General features: G+C 31.7%; 3 protein-coding genes across 4 annotated transcripts; 1 reads left to right on the top strand and 2 right to left on the bottom strand.

Annotated features, from left to right (window-relative positions):
- The first annotated feature begins 1,006 nt into the window (after positions 1–1,006).
- On the top strand, positions 1,007–3,030 carry LOC114177126 (glutelin type-A 2-like). 2 transcript variants are annotated; one of them, XM_028062378.2, is made up of 4 exons: positions 1,007–1,260; positions 1,448–1,655; positions 1,743–2,466; positions 2,698–3,030. In XM_028062378.2, the coding sequence occupies exons 2-4, from the start codon at positions 1,460–1,462 to the stop codon at positions 2,849–2,851; spliced, it is 1,074 nt and encodes a 357-aa protein (XP_027918179.1). In that variant the 5' UTR covers positions 1,007–1,260; positions 1,448–1,459; the 3' UTR covers positions 2,852–3,030. The 2 variants fall into 2 exon arrangements, with proteins under 2 accessions (XP_027918179.1, XP_027918178.1); XM_028062377.2 differs by having other exon boundaries at positions 1,134–1,260; positions 1,426–1,655.
- A 4,422-nt stretch (positions 3,031–7,452) lies between these two features.
- LOC114176587 (kinetochore protein) lies at positions 7,453–11,713 on the bottom strand. The gene is made up of 11 exons (XM_028061669.2): positions 11,453–11,713; positions 11,154–11,372; positions 10,995–11,085; positions 10,740–10,919; positions 10,101–10,190; positions 9,054–9,161; positions 8,741–8,794; positions 8,427–8,541; positions 8,083–8,240; positions 7,908–8,003; positions 7,453–7,652 (listed from the first exon to the last, which is right to left on the bottom strand). Exons 1-11 carry the CDS (start codon positions 11,620–11,622, stop codon positions 7,563–7,565), a joined length of 1,371 nt encoding a protein of 456 aa, XP_027917470.1. The 5' UTR covers positions 11,623–11,713; the 3' UTR covers positions 7,453–7,562.
- A 2,131-nt stretch (positions 11,714–13,844) lies between these two features.
- Positions 13,845–14,928, bottom strand: LOC114175842 (putative 3-hydroxyisobutyrate dehydrogenase-like 2, mitochondrial). Its single transcript, XM_028060670.2, has one exon. The coding sequence runs from the start codon at positions 14,855–14,857 to the stop codon at positions 13,931–13,933; it is 927 nt and encodes a 308-aa protein (XP_027916471.1). The 5' UTR covers positions 14,858–14,928; the 3' UTR covers positions 13,845–13,930.
- Between the last annotated feature and the right edge of the window lie 2,334 nt (positions 14,929–17,262).

Raw genomic sequence — 17,262 nt, 5'->3', positions numbered from 1 at the left:
GGGTAGATATGCATTTTTCCTTTTCTGGAGTTCAGTAGTTCTTGTTCCAAAATAGATTTGTCTATCTCTTCCTCTCTTCTATTTTATATAGGCCTCCTCCCTACTGATTCGTAGAAAGACGTGTTAGTGTGGCAAAATAATACCAACTGATTCCTATTTTTTCGCTGGATATAAAATCTCTTCCTTTTAGGAACGAACTAACCACTTTGGCCCAAATCCTGCTCAGTCCAAATTCTGCTTGACCCAATTCTTGCTTGGCCCAAATCTACTCAGGCCAATTCCTGCTTGGCCCAAATCCTCTTGGCATAAATCATGCTCGGCCCAATTCTTATTTGGCCCAAATCCTATTCGAATTCCTTGTTCATCACCTCAGCCTATAACTGAAACTTGTCGTTTTATGATAAATATTCATCGGATCGGAATCGAAATGAACATGTTGAGATCGGTCATTCCCCGTACGTTACAATATAATAAACTTAAATTTACATTAAAATTTTATGTTTTACATTTTAAAGTCCCGCACGGTAGACATGCTAGTTGTGTATAACGAATGGATAATGCGTTTTTTCCTTTTATGGTTAAAGAAGATGGAATCATGTGGAAATGATTTCATGTGGAAATGATTTTTCGGAAAAGGAAAACATGGTAGTTGACAGACGCAGTGGCGCTGGCAGCTAGCGACGAAAACCAACCACGCAAATAGTGGGTGCACATTTTAAACAATTTATTAAAGAAAATTTTCCTTTTGACAAATTTAACAAAGTTTCTAAAATAAAATTAAAACAGATTAAATTTTTATTTTTAATTAAAATAAAATAATAAAATAATGTCTTTTATCTGAACAGGAAATTTTGTCAAAAACTTGGTTAACCTATCGTAACTCTTTATTAAACAAGTTATGTAACGTACACTTTGAATTTTAAACATAAGTACATTTTGTTGGTTCTACACATTAATTCGAACTTCGACGCGTGGACACCCTCATCAATGCCACATATTTTTTTTATCAATCTATTAATTCATTTTTAATTTTGAGGGTAAGTTTGTTAGATTTGCGTGTGGTTTTAGAAGTTGGACTCAACAATACTGTTATTGAACATGCGGTGTTGTGTCTTTTGTATTTTTCAAACATAAGAAGTGATATACATTTTCTCTTCTTACACACAAAGTATATCCAAATTCATTATCTATATATAGCCCTTGCCCCTTCGCTAGATCGTTGCTGTTTGCTGTTTAGTTTTGTTTGCCTTTAAATCAGAGGTATATATATGTATACATTCATGAAAATGTTTCCTGATGTTGTAAGATAAAGATATTATATATATATATATATATATATATATATATATCTGTGTGTGTGTACGTATGTGACTTGTGATTATTTGTTTTAACATATCTACTTCATTTAACTAACATGCATCAAAGTGTTTGAATTATTGTCAAAAAGAAAAAAAGCTGAATGGAGTTGGATTTAACACCAAAATTAGCACAACCACTGTTTGAGGGAGATGGTGGAGGTTACTACACTTGGTCAAGTTCTGAAATGCCGATTCTAGCTAGGACTAATGTGGGTGCTGGTCGTCTTGTTCTTCACCCTCGTGGCTTTGCCCTTCCTCATTATGCAGATTCATCCAAGATGAGTTATGTCATCCAAGGTAAGAACTCATATTTGTGGTTTTTGATTCCATAGAAGGTTTTTTTAAGGTATTTATTGGTGAGTCAATTGTGTGACACGCGTGCAGGGAGTGATGGTGTGGTTGGGATGGTACTCCCTGACAGTGAAGAAGAGGTGGTTGTGAAGCTTAAGCAGGGAGATGTTTTACCAGTACCTATAGGAAGTGTGTCATGGTGGTTCAACAATGGAGACTCAGATCTCACCATTGTTTTTCTTGGAGAAACTTCAAAGGCTCTTATTCCAGGTCAATTCACCTATTTCCTTCTAACTGGAGCTCTGGGAGTTATTGGAGGTTTCTCAACTGAGCTCACCAGCAAAGTGTATAACTTGGACAGAGATGAGGTTCAAAAGCTCACAAAAACACAAGCTGGGGTTTTGATTGTGAAACTAGACAAAAATCAGTCACTGCCTAAACCCCAAATTCACATAACCAAAAAGCTTGTCTACAACATAGATGCTGCATGCGCAGAAAATGTTGTTGAAAATGCTGGATTGGTCAAAACTTTAACGGAGAAAGAGTTTCCTTTTGTTGGGGAAGTTGGGTTGAGTGTGATTGGAGTGAAACTTGAACCTGGTGCTGTTAAGGCTCCTTCATACTCAACCACTGCGATTCAATTAATTTACATTGCTAGAGGAAGTGGCAAGATTGAAATGGTGGACTTTAATGGAAAACCTGCATTAGACACTCAGGTTAAGGCTGGTGATTTGTTTGTGGTGCCGCAATTTTTTCTGGTTGCTAAAATTGCAGGAGAAGAAGGAATGGAAAGTTACTCCATTACAACAACTACAAAGTGAGTTTCTGGCAACACTTTTTATCTACATGGAAAACATCTTATAAACTTTTTATTTTATACTTTAGAATTAGATGTAGTGTTAATCCTATATAAGTTGAATTCATGTCTAGATAGTTTTATGTCTTTCATCAAACCATCTTTTGAAAAATCTGAGTTTTTTATATTTATCTTGATAATCGACTCAAACGAGAAATTAGTAACAACACTGATTGATTATATTATTTGCAGGCCTTTGTTTGAAGAGTTGGCAGGAAAGGGATCAATCTGGAGAAAGTTGTCATCTTCGATGCAAGAAGTTGCTCTTAACGTGGATTCAGAATTTGAGAAGTTGTTCATATCGAAGATCAAGAAATCCAGTGATCTCATTCCACCCTCCTATTAGTTAGTTTGATGTTGATGTGAGAGACAAGGATGAAGTAGCCAACTTGTTATGACATTGCTTTGGTTTTAAAAGCACTATTACTCGTGCTTTTTTGTACGTGTTACATTTATTTCTATGTATGTTTTAAAACTTTATCTAATATTTATCGTTATAAATAATACTTCAAACATTAAAGGTGAGTGTACGAGGAGCAATAGTGTGATTTGAGACATATATTTAAATTAGATCTATTAAATTGCTAAAATTATTCTAAAATTATGAAAATTAAAGTTATCGATAACAGAAAAAAAAGTTGGTGAGAGAAAAGCTAGATATAAAGTTGTTATAGCGAAATAAAGTTTGAAAAAAAAAATCCTTTCTGCCTTCTTAATCAAATAATCCATAAGGAGAAGTTTCTTTTCTACATCATTGGAAGAAGAAAATAACATATAATATTTAATCTTTTGTTCAGTTTGTAAATATAGTTAATTATTATCACATAAAATTAGAAACTACAAATAAAAAAATTTGCTTTTAAAGAAGTATGTAGTAAATGAATTGTAAAAATCAAAATTAACACGTATTTATTTTTATGAACTAGAACATTTTTACTTAGAGAATGTAAACTTCTCAAATTTTTATATATTTTAAAAAAAGACTAAAATTATATATATATATATATATATATATAATAAAATATAAAAATCATCATAAATTACCTTTAATTCATATAAAAATTATTTTTTACACTAATATATATATATATATATATATATATATATATATATATATATATATATATATATATGTTTTTACGGTGATATGAAGAGTTGTAAGATTAGTTCAGCAAATAAAATTTTCTTTTGTTGAGTTACTTTTAAAATGATAGCATCAAATAATAAAAGTCTATATGAATTTTTTTTTTTATGCTCAAATTAAAACACTTAATGATAATAATATAAGTGGAAGGAAAAACACAACACTTTCTTTAATAAATACATATATTTATAAACTTTTGAACATTTATAAACGGAGACGAGTAATAGGAGATATTTTTCGTTTTTTTTATATCAAAAGTCTTAATTTAATATTAGAAACCTAAAAACAGGTGGGTTCATTGGTTATATATAACAATCTTGTTATTGGTTGTATAGTAATTAAAAGAATAAGGATTTATCTTTAAAATTCATTTTTCTTTTATTTCATAAAAAATGAGAACATTTGAAGTATCATTTGTTTTAGAGCATTGATTTTTATTATAGTTAAAACATGATTTAAAGAATTAAAATTTGTAAAGTATTATATATTTTAGAATTTAAAACCACGATTTTATTTTTAAAAACAGTTCATAAGAATTCATAAAAAATGTGTATTTAAATTACTCGACTTTTGAAAAATAGAAAGTTAATATATATATATATATATATATATATATATATATATATATATATATATATTACCATTTCATATTAATAAAATAAAATAGATATAATGTTTGAAGATGGATGTATGATTCCATCCATTCTGCTCTGTCACGTGGCGGTTGCACGTGACATTCCGTGTAATAGTTTGGTGTTTCTGAAACTGTTTTATTGATGTTAGATTGCTGTGTTTATCTATGTGTGGTTATTTAAGGTTAAATTTGTGATTTAAAGAAAAAGTTCTCGCTGTCCTTATTAATAAACTTCTGTACTCATTAAAGAATGGTTAATATCAAAGTGTCTTTATTGGAGTTTAATATTAAAAATAAAAAAGGAACATAAGAAACAATTTTCAATTATTTGAAAATATATTAATATTTAAATCCAATTAATTTTAGATAGAAATAAATTTTCGGATTGAACAAAAATACTTCCAATTTAAATTTTTAAGAGTAAATTAGAAGTACATATTAATTTAAAATTACATAAACATATTATTATATATTGTGAACCCCTATAAAATGACAGAGTGATATAAGTTTAAAAACAGTGAAATTTGATTATTTTAATATTAAAAAGTTTTAATATAAATAGAATCGTTCTAAAAGAGTTTCATTATTTTAAAACACATCATTTTTCTACAAACCATTTTTTTATAGAACTCTAACTTCTGTCTAGGAATTTTATCTCTCTGGTCAACTATTGAAAAATCGAGATTGTAGGATTGATCCTCTCAGCGAGCTCTTCAAGTAGGACCGATCAGTTTCTTCGTTCGCGTAAGTTGAGTTTTCCGCCCTCTTTTTGGTCTAATTTTGTTTTCTTTCGCATGTGAGTCATCTTCCGCTTACATGCGTCGTTTTAATCATCAGTATGTGTCTTTGTTTATCAGTGATCATAATGGTAGATCCTGACGGTTCTTGTGATGTTTCTATGTGTAGATAGAGAATCTTGTGGAGTTAGATGCGTTTTGTGAGTCATATCTTGTATGATTGTGAAGTCTCTGATATGCTATGATGAATTATTGATGTTTGTGATTGTGGTATGTTGATCTTTTAAATGATTGAATTGAAATTGATTGTATTGTTTGAAATGGGGGTATTTGAGAAAGATGGAGTTGTTGGATCATGAATCTAATTAGTGCTACCTAATATAATTTAAAACTTTTTTTGACCAATATCTATAGCAGAAGTACCAATTGGAGTAATGAGATAGGTACAAATTGCTCAAAAACCTTAATTTGTGATTGTTGATATCTGATATAGCACTAAGCCTCTCCATGGTAGTGCTAAGCGCTGGATTTTACAAGCCGATCAACGCTAAGCCCCACCATAGCAACGTTGAGTGCTGTCTTTTGCGAGCTGATCAGCGATGGGTGCCACTCTCTGGTGCGGAGCGCTACTCTTTTTTCAGCATTGTGTCTTATTGGTAAAATGAAGATTCTTGCTTCATTAACCATTGAATTAAGCTGAAATTTCAACAACTGATTCTAGACACTTGAGTCTTCATTTTGATCGGTGGGATCTTTGTTTTTAAGTATGTGGTTAGAGAAATGGTTTTCACCATTTGGATGTATTTCATGTATAATGTCAATTACTCTATTTATCTATTCTGGCTGTTGTGGTTACTTTGGATGTTATGTGTATACTTGAATTTTCTATACTCCTTATTGATATGAATTGAGATAAAAATGTTATTATAGGTATATAAGATGATGATTGGTATGAAACGTTGTGTGAGCATGCGAAGTTATGATGTTTAAGAAATTTCAAGGAGAAGTTCTATATGGTGGTATTTTAGTGTATGCAATGACATAAGGACTTAGTATTGGTTGGTATCCTGACCCTCTAATAATCATTAAGGCTCACGTAGAGCATAATGAGTTATGTCGTGAGGAGTAGCAAGAGGTCTTAGTCACTGGACTTGATCAAGTCCTAGGCGCGAAGGAAATTTACCTTGTGAGTGATTGAGTGATAACCCCTTGAAACTCTATAGAGTTTGGGAACAACGCACAGGTGCAAGCCACCAAGAGATCCAATGTCATTGGCTTACCCTTATTCTGTGTTTCTGTGTTATTTGTCTTTCTTTTCCGATGATCACCTGTTCGGTGGGAGCATATGTGATTGCAGTGTCAGAGGTACCTTTAGAGGTTGAGGAGTCATTTTTTAAGTTGATAGAAGGTTTCAGTGAGAGAGTGGGAGTTGTTGTAAGTGAGTAGTTTGTGCTTAAAATTAGAATTAGTCCTTTTAGTTGGTTGTATAAATGTTATACTTTTATAGTCTTATATGTTCTAGGACTATATTAAGATACTTATACATTACATTTTCTGTTTTGACTATATATATATATATATATATATATATATATATATATATATATATATATATATATATATATATATATATAATAATTAAATTGTGAAATACATATAACTAAAATGATGATATGCTAAATTCACATTAACCAAATAAAAATTAAAAAACCCGCTATTTTAATATTATGATTAATTAATAACCAACAAACATGATTTTGAAAATTATTTTCAAATTTAATGTAATTTATCAATAATATATATTTATAAAATTATTTAATTTTGATATTTAGTTTAAGTAATATTTTAAAAAAATGGAATATGCAACTTTCAATCCATTTCTAAGAAAAACCAGAAGAGCTTTTCATTTTCTTTCTAATCAAAGTATATCGATCCACGAAAATATTTCTTTAACCGTTCAAAGTTTTAAATTCGAAGATGGAAAACAACCTGGAGTAGTTAAATAAAAAACTTTTATTATGGAATGTATTAAATAATTTAAAATTAATTATAAATTATATATTTTCGATGTATTTTAAAATATAAACTTTTTATCAATGTTAAAAAGATGCGTAATAATGTGGAAATTTTGAATATATTCAACTAAAATTTCCAAAATGTATACAGATTTTAAAAACATATTTTTACTATTTCATTGCCATGGGATAGTGGAAACAACTTTGATTGGAATCTGCGCCACCTATCGAACAACTTCAACTTTTCAATCTATATATACCCTTTTTTGCTTAGAGGTTATAGAACTGCTAAAAAAATAAATAAGCATGGCAGGAAGAAATGAACCCAGCAATCCCGCTCTTCTAAGTGTGCCTCCATATTTTAAGAATTTTAAATTTTTCTTCTTTTTTTTAAATTCTTCTAGAACAGAAAAAATATCATTCAGAATCACATACTTTCAATTTTTTGAAAATTTTTTATCCAAAATTACATAAATACAAATCAACTATGTAGAGTAATTAAGTGTAGTACGTCACTAAACCGAAACTCAAATGTCAGATCCAACTCCTTGAGTAGCCTCGAGTCTTTTTTGCCCAGATTCAATCACATCTGCAATCGGATTTGCATACTTGTGAAACTGCAAAAATCCAAACGCGATAATTCAATTATTTCTCATTCATTATGACACCATTATTTCTAATTCAAGCTACTCAAATCACAAAAAATAAACAGTAAAATAAAAGTAGAGTTCACGTGAAAGAAGATGTAACTTATTGACCAACTTCTAAAAATTTTGTTCAATGCAGGAACTATGGATGCAATTTTGAAGATTTTTAAGCCAACCATGATGATTAGATAACACATCTCCGGAATATAAAAAGTGGCCTATTACCGCCTCAACTAACTCTTCACATTTGCGGCGTAACCGCTCTACTTCAACTGCTGCAGATTCTTTTACTGATGCAATTTCACTATTTACTGCATCCACCTGACCATAGAAGAAGAGAAATAAATATTCATTCTTTCATCTATTATATCCATTTATCATGAAACTTAAAAAATGCAACCTCAGATAGCACAGCCTCCACATTTCTCTGCCTTGTTTCTATAGTAGAAGAGTTAGATTCCACCTCTGATTTTGTATTGCTTAAATATTTAGTGGCTTCTTCCCCCAGAGTATTGCACTCTTTCTCCGTTTGCTTCATTAATTCTTCCATCTGCTCAACTGGGGAGGGAAACACAGGTCAAAAAAGTTGAAGGCAAAACACAACAAATATGCAACCTTAAAAGCAGTTTATGTGAGACAGTTTTTGCAGATTTGTGTTTCGTAAATGTTACCATCACTTATACTAAAACTGTTAAGCCATGAAGCCATAAGTAGAAACACGGCATTGTTTGGATTAGAAGGTACCTTTACTTTTTGTTTCAACCAGTCTAGCCTCAAGTGACTTCTCCAACATTTCATCATCGCTAATTTTAGCTTTCAATGTTTTAAGTTCCTTTTCAGTAGATTTACCAGAATTTACCTATAGAAGATACAACTGACATTAAACAAGGTTTTGCATCGTAATAATCTTTGAAGGAATGTGAAGGAGTCCATAATAGATTCATATCTCTAACCATTCCATTTTAAGCTCCATTAAAAAAAAACAATTATTCCCCAGTAGATTTTCAATCATTATGACAAATGCTAGGGAAGAAGTCAACTGACCAGAGTATGTTTACCTGTTCTTGTATATCCTGCATCAGCTTGTAGTGTTTTGACATTTTCTTGTACACCTAAAAAAGTGATAAACGATAAAGTGATCAACATCCAAGGAACAAAATATCGTAAAATAAACTTGATTAAAACTGCTATGATAATGAAACGTGGAAGAAGGGGCGATAAGAATAGACCTAGTCTGCAACAAAAATTCTGTGAATTAAGCTTCTCAACAAGTGCACACTATTCACATGTAAAGTATGCATAGAAGTGTACTGTGACCTAAAGTACAGGTGATGAGGGAATGAGAAAAGATCCTATATGCCGATAAAATACCTTGGAAACAACTTCAACAACGGTCGTCTTCTCGTGAAAAGCTTGCCTTGCTAATCTTTCGGCGTTCCTTGCCTCCTCTCGAGCTAGTTTCTTTTCCTCTAAAGCTCTCTTCATGGCAAGTCAAACGAGTAAATTTACATGAGTACAAGCAAAAATCTCATAAGTAGAAATGACAATGGATTAGATTAGGCATGAATAATGCCTATCCACTATCCGACATGCAAAAGAAAATATGACCCGCTACCACCCAGATAGTCGTTTAAAAATATCTACGAGGTTTTACAAAACTTACGAGTATCCACATACACTCATGGATATTTAAAAGTAGATAATTTATAGATTTTTGAATAAAATCTAAAATAAAATTACAAAAAAAATTAAAATATAATGTAAATTAAATTAAATTTTAATTTTAATTAAACATAACCTAATAAAATATAAGTTAAATTTCAAATTTTAATTAAATTTAACCTAATAAAATATAAATTATATTTTAATTTTTTACGGGTAATGGATACCCAAACGGTACAGAAAGTATGATATCTACATCCAACCTATTTATAAGTAGATATTAAATTATCTGTTACCTGTGGATACCGTTTAAAGTATCACTTACTACATGTAGCAGATTTTATCCGCATACACCGCAAGCACGGATATTTTTACCATCCCTACTCATAACTCTATCAAAGAACACAAACAACTAAACCAAGCATTACAATAGAATATTTTCCACCGTTAGTAAAAATCCACTACAAATTGCAGGAAAAGGAAAAAAGCTTAAAACTGACAACAACGTTCTCAAAAATTAGAAGATCATCAAATGTGGAGTGGGGAATCAACACGAAGGTAGCCAGTTAATCAGCAATATAATATTTATACAAGCAAATTGGTTGGAGAAATTCTGAGTATGCCACAATTTTGTAGCCAAGAACACAATTAAAACCAATTAACTTGGATTATAATTGGAATATAAGAAGAAAAAAATGAATTAATTTGGATATCCATGCTACCAATTACAGGAGTGAACCAAATAAAAAAGATTACCTGTACTTTATCAGGTGACTGGGCGATCTGTGAACGTAGATTTGCATTTTCTTGAACACTTTGTACCAATGTAAATTCAGCATTAGAAATCTGGGCTACGAAAAAGGAAAATAGTATGAGAAAGTATTTATATAATATATGCACCAAGTAGTCAAACTTTGACGATCAATGGGGTTGAAGTAAGTAGACCAAGGTAGGAATTTCAACACCAAACTGAAAACAATGCTTAAACAGTCAGATCACAAATGTAATACATAGAAAAAGTAAAGACCTACATAGCCTCAACTAATTAAAACCAAAGCCATGTCCAACGTCTATACTCTACACAAATTAAGAAACATTTGTATCCAACTAAACTAAACATAGTCCGTTTAAAGCGTGAATTGCTGAATGTTAACAGCAGAGAAAGACCACCTTAAAAACTAACGTTTTCCACAAACTGCAGCTCACAATACACTTACAAGCTACATAATCCAAAGATTCAGCTCTTCACGTTTATACAAATTGTTTCAACCTTTTACTCCTCTGCCGTTGTTTATTTCACACACCATCCAAAAACACCAATATAAGACATACAAGATTCAACAACTAGGCTTCCATTATTGGTCAAAGAGCATTATATGGTAAATAATAACTGACCTTTTCATCCATTTCCGCAGTCCTATCTTTCAACTTCCTACAAGTACTCCTCAACGAACTCTGGTGTTTGTTAAGTGCCACAATCGACTGTTTCAACTCGTTAACTTTTGCCTCCTCCTCTTGAACAAGAGGCATTTCTCTCTCCCTCGCCTCATTGCATTCCGCAATCTCCCTTTCCAACTGCATCAAAACCACACTCACTCAGTATAAACAAGTTACAAAATGAGATGAGATGAAATAATATCCAGCACAGACCTGCAGCATCGTGTTCTGCAACTCCTCTTGCTGCACCTCCAGAGCGTTAAATTCGTTCACGATCTCCGATACTATGTTCATTTTCGTGTCCCTGGGATGGAAAAAATCAACGACAGTTAGGTTTTCGCTTAATCGAGCAAGGAAGCTTAAGAGACTGACCTGTAAAGGTAGAAATTGAGAAGAGCGCCGAGGAAGAGATCGGTCCGGTGAGGATCCGGCACGAGGAGATCGGCGAAGGTGAATTTGCGAGGGCATTCGATGTCGGTGAGAACCTCCTTTATCCTGTTGAAGAGTTTGACGGCGCGAGCAGATTCAACGTGTAAATCAGGGTTTTCGAGATGCTCTAGGGCGTCGAAGTCGAGTTGCTCGTTGTCTTCCCTGCGAAAAAAGAAGGAGAAGGAGAAGGTGAGTGAGGAATGTAGCGATGAAGAAGAGGAAAAGAGAAAACAGAGATATACTCGAGGAAAACGTCGAGGTGGAAGAGGACGCGGGTGTAGAGGTCGGAGATCAAGTCAGGGTTGGGTTTGGCGAGTTCCTGCTCCGTCACATTGGCGATCTGAAACTGCCCTAAGATTGTGACTATTTCCGGCCGCTGTAGCCTCGGGTATTCGTAATTCGATGCCGCCATCTTCTTCCTCCGCTCCAAAAGCCACCACGAATTCAAGGTTTCAAACCCTTCGTATACAAGTGGAAATTACGAACCCAAGCAAACCAAGAACAGAAACGAACTCAAACCCAAAATTAAATTAAAATTGAAATAGTCACAATTTTCCCGCCAATACTTCTATTAAAATTCGAAATAATTAAATTCAAGAATAAGAATTTCCTCTTAATTTTCTCTATGTATTATGTATTATAATATTAATTAATAGGTTTTCCTTCTTTATTCATTATATCTTTTCAACTCACCATTTTCAAAAAGGTTTTAATTTTAATTTTTATTTAAAAAAGTGTGTTTTTTTGTGTTAAAATTTAGCTTAAATATGTTTTTTATTTCCTGAATTTTAAAATTAGTTTATTTTAAAAAATTTGACCAATTTTAAAATTTTTTAAAAATAAATAATTAAATTAGTTTAAAATTTTAAAATTGACTAATTTAAAAATTCAGTAAAAATAAAAAAATAAAAAACATATTTAACTAGTTAAATTTTAATTAACTTCTATATTTTTTGTTTTAATAAAGAAATTTGAATCTCTTTTTAAATTTATATTTCTCATCTCAACTTTATATAATAAAAACAATAACTCTAAAAACTATCTTTCCCAATATTTTTTAAAAATATTTAGTATAATTTAAACAAGTAAATCAAAAAGTTATTCTATTGTTATTAATTTTTTTATGAATTATTAATTTTATATGTAATCGTAGTTTATGGAGGAATTTTCTTTAACTATTAAATTTATTTTAGTTTACCATATTTATTACTATTTTATTTCAATTAGATTTATTATTGTTTATTTTCTTGTACTTAAAAATACAACTTCCATAAATACATGATAAAGACAGAATAAATGATGCAACTCTTACTCTTTTATTCTATATTAACTTAAACAACATATTTGCCATGGAAAACTAAAAATTCGGAACAAATTGAAACCCTTTTCTCCCCTGCACATTCTGGCTACCACTAAATTCCAGAAAACAATATGACACAGCATTCAACAAAACCTTCAACTCACATTCTGTACATATTTTTAAAACATACCTTTTCAAATGAAGCAACCGTTGCAGCAAGAGGCGCGACATGGAAGTGCACCACTGAGAAACCGGGGGTAGCACGAAAAACAGAAAACAGGGGAGTGACCTGCAGAAATCGACGGATGAAAGAGGAAGTGCAGGAAAATTCAAATGAAAGTGTGAGAGTTGCAAGAGGTGCGGCTCAGTGAATGAGGGGAAAGGAGAATTAGGGTTAAGGTTTTGATAGAAAGGTAATTTGAAAGACATTTTGACTGAATATTATTTCAATATTGTGTTGGATTGGATTATAAATTTCGGAACAATCTCCATCCTTTAATTTTATTTTTTTTCAGTATTCTTTCTTTCTAAAGCATATATATTAGAATAATAAAAATGTCATTATTTTTTTAGAAAACTACACTTTTCTAAAAGTATTTATTTTAGTAATGTCTTAATAGAAACTTCCTAAATATTACTTATTTTACATAATTATGAAGTTCTGAAATGAATATTTTAGAATAACTTCTATTAATATATTATAATATTGTATTTAGAATGCATGATTGAGGGTGTGCGTGATACTATTTTAAATTCTTCATTATAAAATACAAGTCACTCCTTTATTTCTTACTCAAATTCTTCATTCTGGAAGCTTTTAATATATTGGGTCTAACTCTTCAAGAAAATATTGAATTTTTCAAAAGGATGTTTTGTTTCGATCGAATATATTTGTGTGGAACTACTAAACCGGGTGAAGAACAAAAATCCCCAGAAACCTTTAGAATGGAGGTTGGTTGTTTCAATAAATTTTAATTCAATGTATGCATTAATCATGAGAGTGTGAAATATGTTTGTTTTATCTTCAATTTTTTTGGTAGTTGACCATAAACACGAGAAAAAAAACAGCCCTAGCTGAACTGGAAAAATTGCCACCAATGAATCAAACATAAAGAACCTTCTTGTAGTCAGGACCCAACAAAACTTGTTCTGTCAATGCATTGTAATTGTATTTGCTAGGAACCACTCATGAATTTGATACCTTATGATGACTTTGTTTTCTAGAGAAGCAAAACCAGTAGAATCAGCATTTTCTGTGGAGTTTTAAAACCAGCATGAATTTTGATAAGTGGCACATAAAAAACACAATCACCATAACCAAAGAACCAAAAACCTTAAACAAAACACAACACACTTGCTCCACCTTAAGCATTCTACAACATCAGCATTTTATTTGGTTACATAGAACAGGGATTTTGATTCATTGATTCATCCCATTGATGTTCTGAATGACAGAGATAACCCCTTGCGTACCAAGCTTCCCCTGTCCATTGGCCACCATACTAGTAAAAAGTTGTTTCCACAAGGAAGCCCCAGGCAACACAACAACATCATCGTCTTCGGCTCCTTCAACAACATCAACTCCCATTCCCAAATCCTTAACCTGGTACTCTGCAAACCCACCTGGTCGGAAATCCCCTTCGATCATTCTCTCCCCAAATATCTCCAACGCTTTAGAACCCGCAGCACCCTCTCTGATACCCTCCACGAACTGCTTCAAGTCCAACCCCGCGTGCTTCGCGAAAACCAAGCCCTCGCTCAGCCCAACCAAGTTCGCGCCGATCGTTATCTGGTTCGCGATCTTGCAGCTCTGTCCACACCCCGCGGGACCCACGTAGGTTTCCTTCCCCAGGACCGAGAACATAGGGTGGAGCCACTCCACCACCTTTTCCTCCCCCGCCGCGAAGATCGCCAGAGTGCCGTCGCGCGCGCCGACATCGCCGCCGGAGACGGGGGCGTCGATAGCCCAGGCGCCGAGTTCGCGGGCCTTGGAGGAGATTGTGCGGGCGAGCTCCGGGTGCGAGCTGGTGGTGTCGACGGTGACGGAGTTGGGGCGGAGGGCTGGGAGGATGGAGTCAAGGACGATGGTGCGGACGTCGGACGGGTGGCCCACCATGGTGAAGAGAACGTCGGAGCGTTGGGCCAGTTGGGCCGGGGACTGGGCCTGGGTGGCGCCTCGGGATTGGAGAGCGAGGGCGTTGGGGTGGGAGGGGTTACGGGCGTAGAAGGTGACACTGTAGCCCGCCGAGAGGAGGCGAGAGGCCATGGCAAAGCCCATTACGCCGATTCCGACCCACCCAATTCGGGTTTCGGATGGCATAATCGGGTTCGGGTACAGCGTTCCCATAGTGGTTCCTCTGGAGAGTGAAGAGAGTGAAGAGAGTGAGTGAGTGACTGCGATAATACGAATGAAGCGATTGAACGCTGACTAGTTGTTCTTTTTACTGAATCGCTTTTTTTAAGATAATTATTGTTATTTTTATTCTCATTTCCATAAATATTAAGAGTGCATTACAAATACAATTTTTTGTAATTTAAACACTCCAGCAAGTTTTTGAATACATTTCACAATAAAATTTATATTTACTATTTATTTATTTATTAACTTTAAATTATTTTGTTCCCAAGATGTAAAATTAAGAAAATTATCCATACCATTATTTCGGGATAGTTAACTTTATCGATTACGACATCCACCAGTTTGTGGATATATTTCACAAAGTCTATCTTTGCAATTGAGATAATGTAACACCTTAAAAATTATATCTCTATGTGAGTAGTTAATATAATTTAATTGAGTGTTTTAATTTAAGTAATTAACCCTTTCGGCCACAACACCTTAACACACACATAATCCTCTTACAAACTTTCACTTAACACCAACACCTAGTATCACTCAACTAACATCACTAACAAACTATCTAATCGCACTTTGGCACAAAACAACACTTTACTTTTTTTTATTGTTGTATGCAAATTTAGTGTTTAGTCTCTTTAGATAAGGAATTTCTAGAGGAAATTTTAGACAGAACTTAAAAATCCTTACAATAAATATTTTATTTATGTAATTTTTTAAGAATAACTGAAATTTAAAATTTTTATGAAAGTAGCTTTATTTATTAAAGTTCAAGATTTTAAAATATAGATAAATGATTTAAAAAAAAATTGTATTTCAAATTTTATGTCAAAATTATTATAACAAAATGTATTTTCAACATAATACTATGAAAACAATGTGAATAAAATAATGACAAATATAGTTATGATGATTATATCAATTTGATCATTGCTTTCGTAAATTTCTTTCATGAACTTTTGTTCTATTCTTGATAATTTATTTTATTGCATTTACATTTCTTGCACTTAAAGTTTTTTGTTTCTCAAACACTTATTTAATCAATCTCCATCAACATTCTCATTCATCTTAACCATTTATATTCAAATCATTACATCTCCATCCACAACATTTCATTTCCATCTAAAAGTACAAAAATGCAATTATCGAAAAAGATGCATGAATTTCTATTTGATAATTAAGTAAATGGAGCATATTTCTCAAATAAATCTACAATATAAACGCTTTACACATCAATTTTGTATTAGTTGTGAAACTTTAAATTAGGTTAAAAAACAGTTATTTATTATTCTTGTTACCTGGAATTTATATCAAGATGATTTGATTCATAAAAACATATTAGACGCATATCAAACCAAAATCCTTATAGACTCTAGTATTTTTTAATTATATCTATTATCTTCAAACACGAAAGCATGATAAATGAACATATAAACAAAATCATTTTTTTAAACTTTAATGTTTGGGGAAAAATTATTTATTAAAGCATGCCAATAATAGTTGAAAATTTTTCCATAAGTAATTTAATTTCAACCTTAAAAAATGAATTGTGTGTGCAATATAAAATAATTTAATATGCCTTGTTGAAAAAAATATAAACTTTGTTGTTTTAAAGACATGAAATTAAAGTTTTTTTATATTTATTAGTGAAAATATAGAAATTAAGGATTAAATTTTATTAAATTGAATTAAAATATTTATTTTTTTAGTTAAAGGAAATTAAATAATTGTTTTTGTTAAATCTGTTTTTAGTTCTATTTTTTAACTTCAAATTTGAATTCATCTATAAAACTGAAACTTTGATATATTTTAATCCCAAATTTTAAAAAATTAATGGATATTGTCATTTTGACTTAATCACGTTAAAAAAAATTTATATGTTAAGCGCATTTTTTAACTGATTTTAAAATAAAAACGTGTCAAATAATATAAATAACTGAAATATTAACAAGAAATATATCTAATACGTAAAAAAATTTAAAAGAATTGAGATAAAAAATTATTTACATTCATTTTTTAAAATTTGAGGATGAAAATAAATTAAAGTTTTTAACACGAACAAATTACATTCGTGCAAAACTTTAATACTAAAATATATTTTTTTAATCATGTTGCTCTACACTTTTTGATATGAAATGTTTGACCAAAATTAACCAAAATATTCTTTAAAAATGTATTAAAATTTGTATACGCGTGTATTATAAGTTAGAAATTGTAAGTGGAGAATGAGAATGCAGTCTTTATTTTTTATTTTTTCATTTATATATTCTTATTCTTTTCTCACTCCGTGTTGGGAATAGTCCAAGTGTGAGTCAAAAAGTCCCACATTGGATAGAAAAAGACAAAGTTAAACACTATATAAGAATAAAGACCCATAACAACATTGCCTTAAGGTT

The sequence above is a fragment of the Vigna unguiculata genome, chromosome 3, assembly GCF_037176805.1.
Source record: "Vigna unguiculata cultivar grain cowpea cultivar isolate G323 ecotype 2 chromosome 3, ASM3717680v1, whole genome shotgun sequence".
NCBI classification, from domain to species: domain Eukaryota; kingdom Viridiplantae; phylum Streptophyta; class Magnoliopsida; order Fabales; family Fabaceae; genus Vigna; species Vigna unguiculata.
The sequence above is the reverse complement of the archived record's forward strand: the minus strand, read 5'-3'. Positions and strand labels throughout refer to the sequence as shown.

Bases quoted from the DNA above. Each gene is read 5' to 3' on its own strand.
- LOC114177126 (XM_028062378.2), top strand. From the start codon at position 1,460: ATGGAGTTGGATTTAACACCAAAATTAGCACAACCACTGTTTGAGGGA. The intron at 1,656-1,742 runs GTAAGAACTCAT...ACACGCGTGCAG, and splicing joins GATGAGTTATGTCATCCAAG to GGAGTGATGGTGTGGTTGGG. The intron at 2,467-2,697 runs GTGAGTTTCTGG...TATTATTTGCAG, and splicing joins TCCATTACAACAACTACAAA to GCCTTTGTTTGAAGAGTTGG.
- LOC114176587 (XM_028061669.2), bottom strand. From the start codon at position 11,622: ATGGCGGCATCGAATTACGAATACCCGAGGCTACAGCGGCCGGAAATA. The intron at 11,373-11,452 runs GTATATCTCTGT...CTTTTTTCGCAG, and splicing joins CACCTCGACGTTTTCCTCGA to GGAAGACAACGAGCAACTCG. The intron at 8,241-8,426 runs GTACCTTCTAAT...TTCCCTCCCCAG, and splicing joins GGTTGAAACAAAAAGTAAAG to TTGAGCAGATGGAAGAATTA.
- LOC114175842 (XM_028060670.2), bottom strand. From the start codon at position 14,857: ATGGGAACGCTGTACCCGAACCCGATTATGCCATCCGAAACCCGAATT.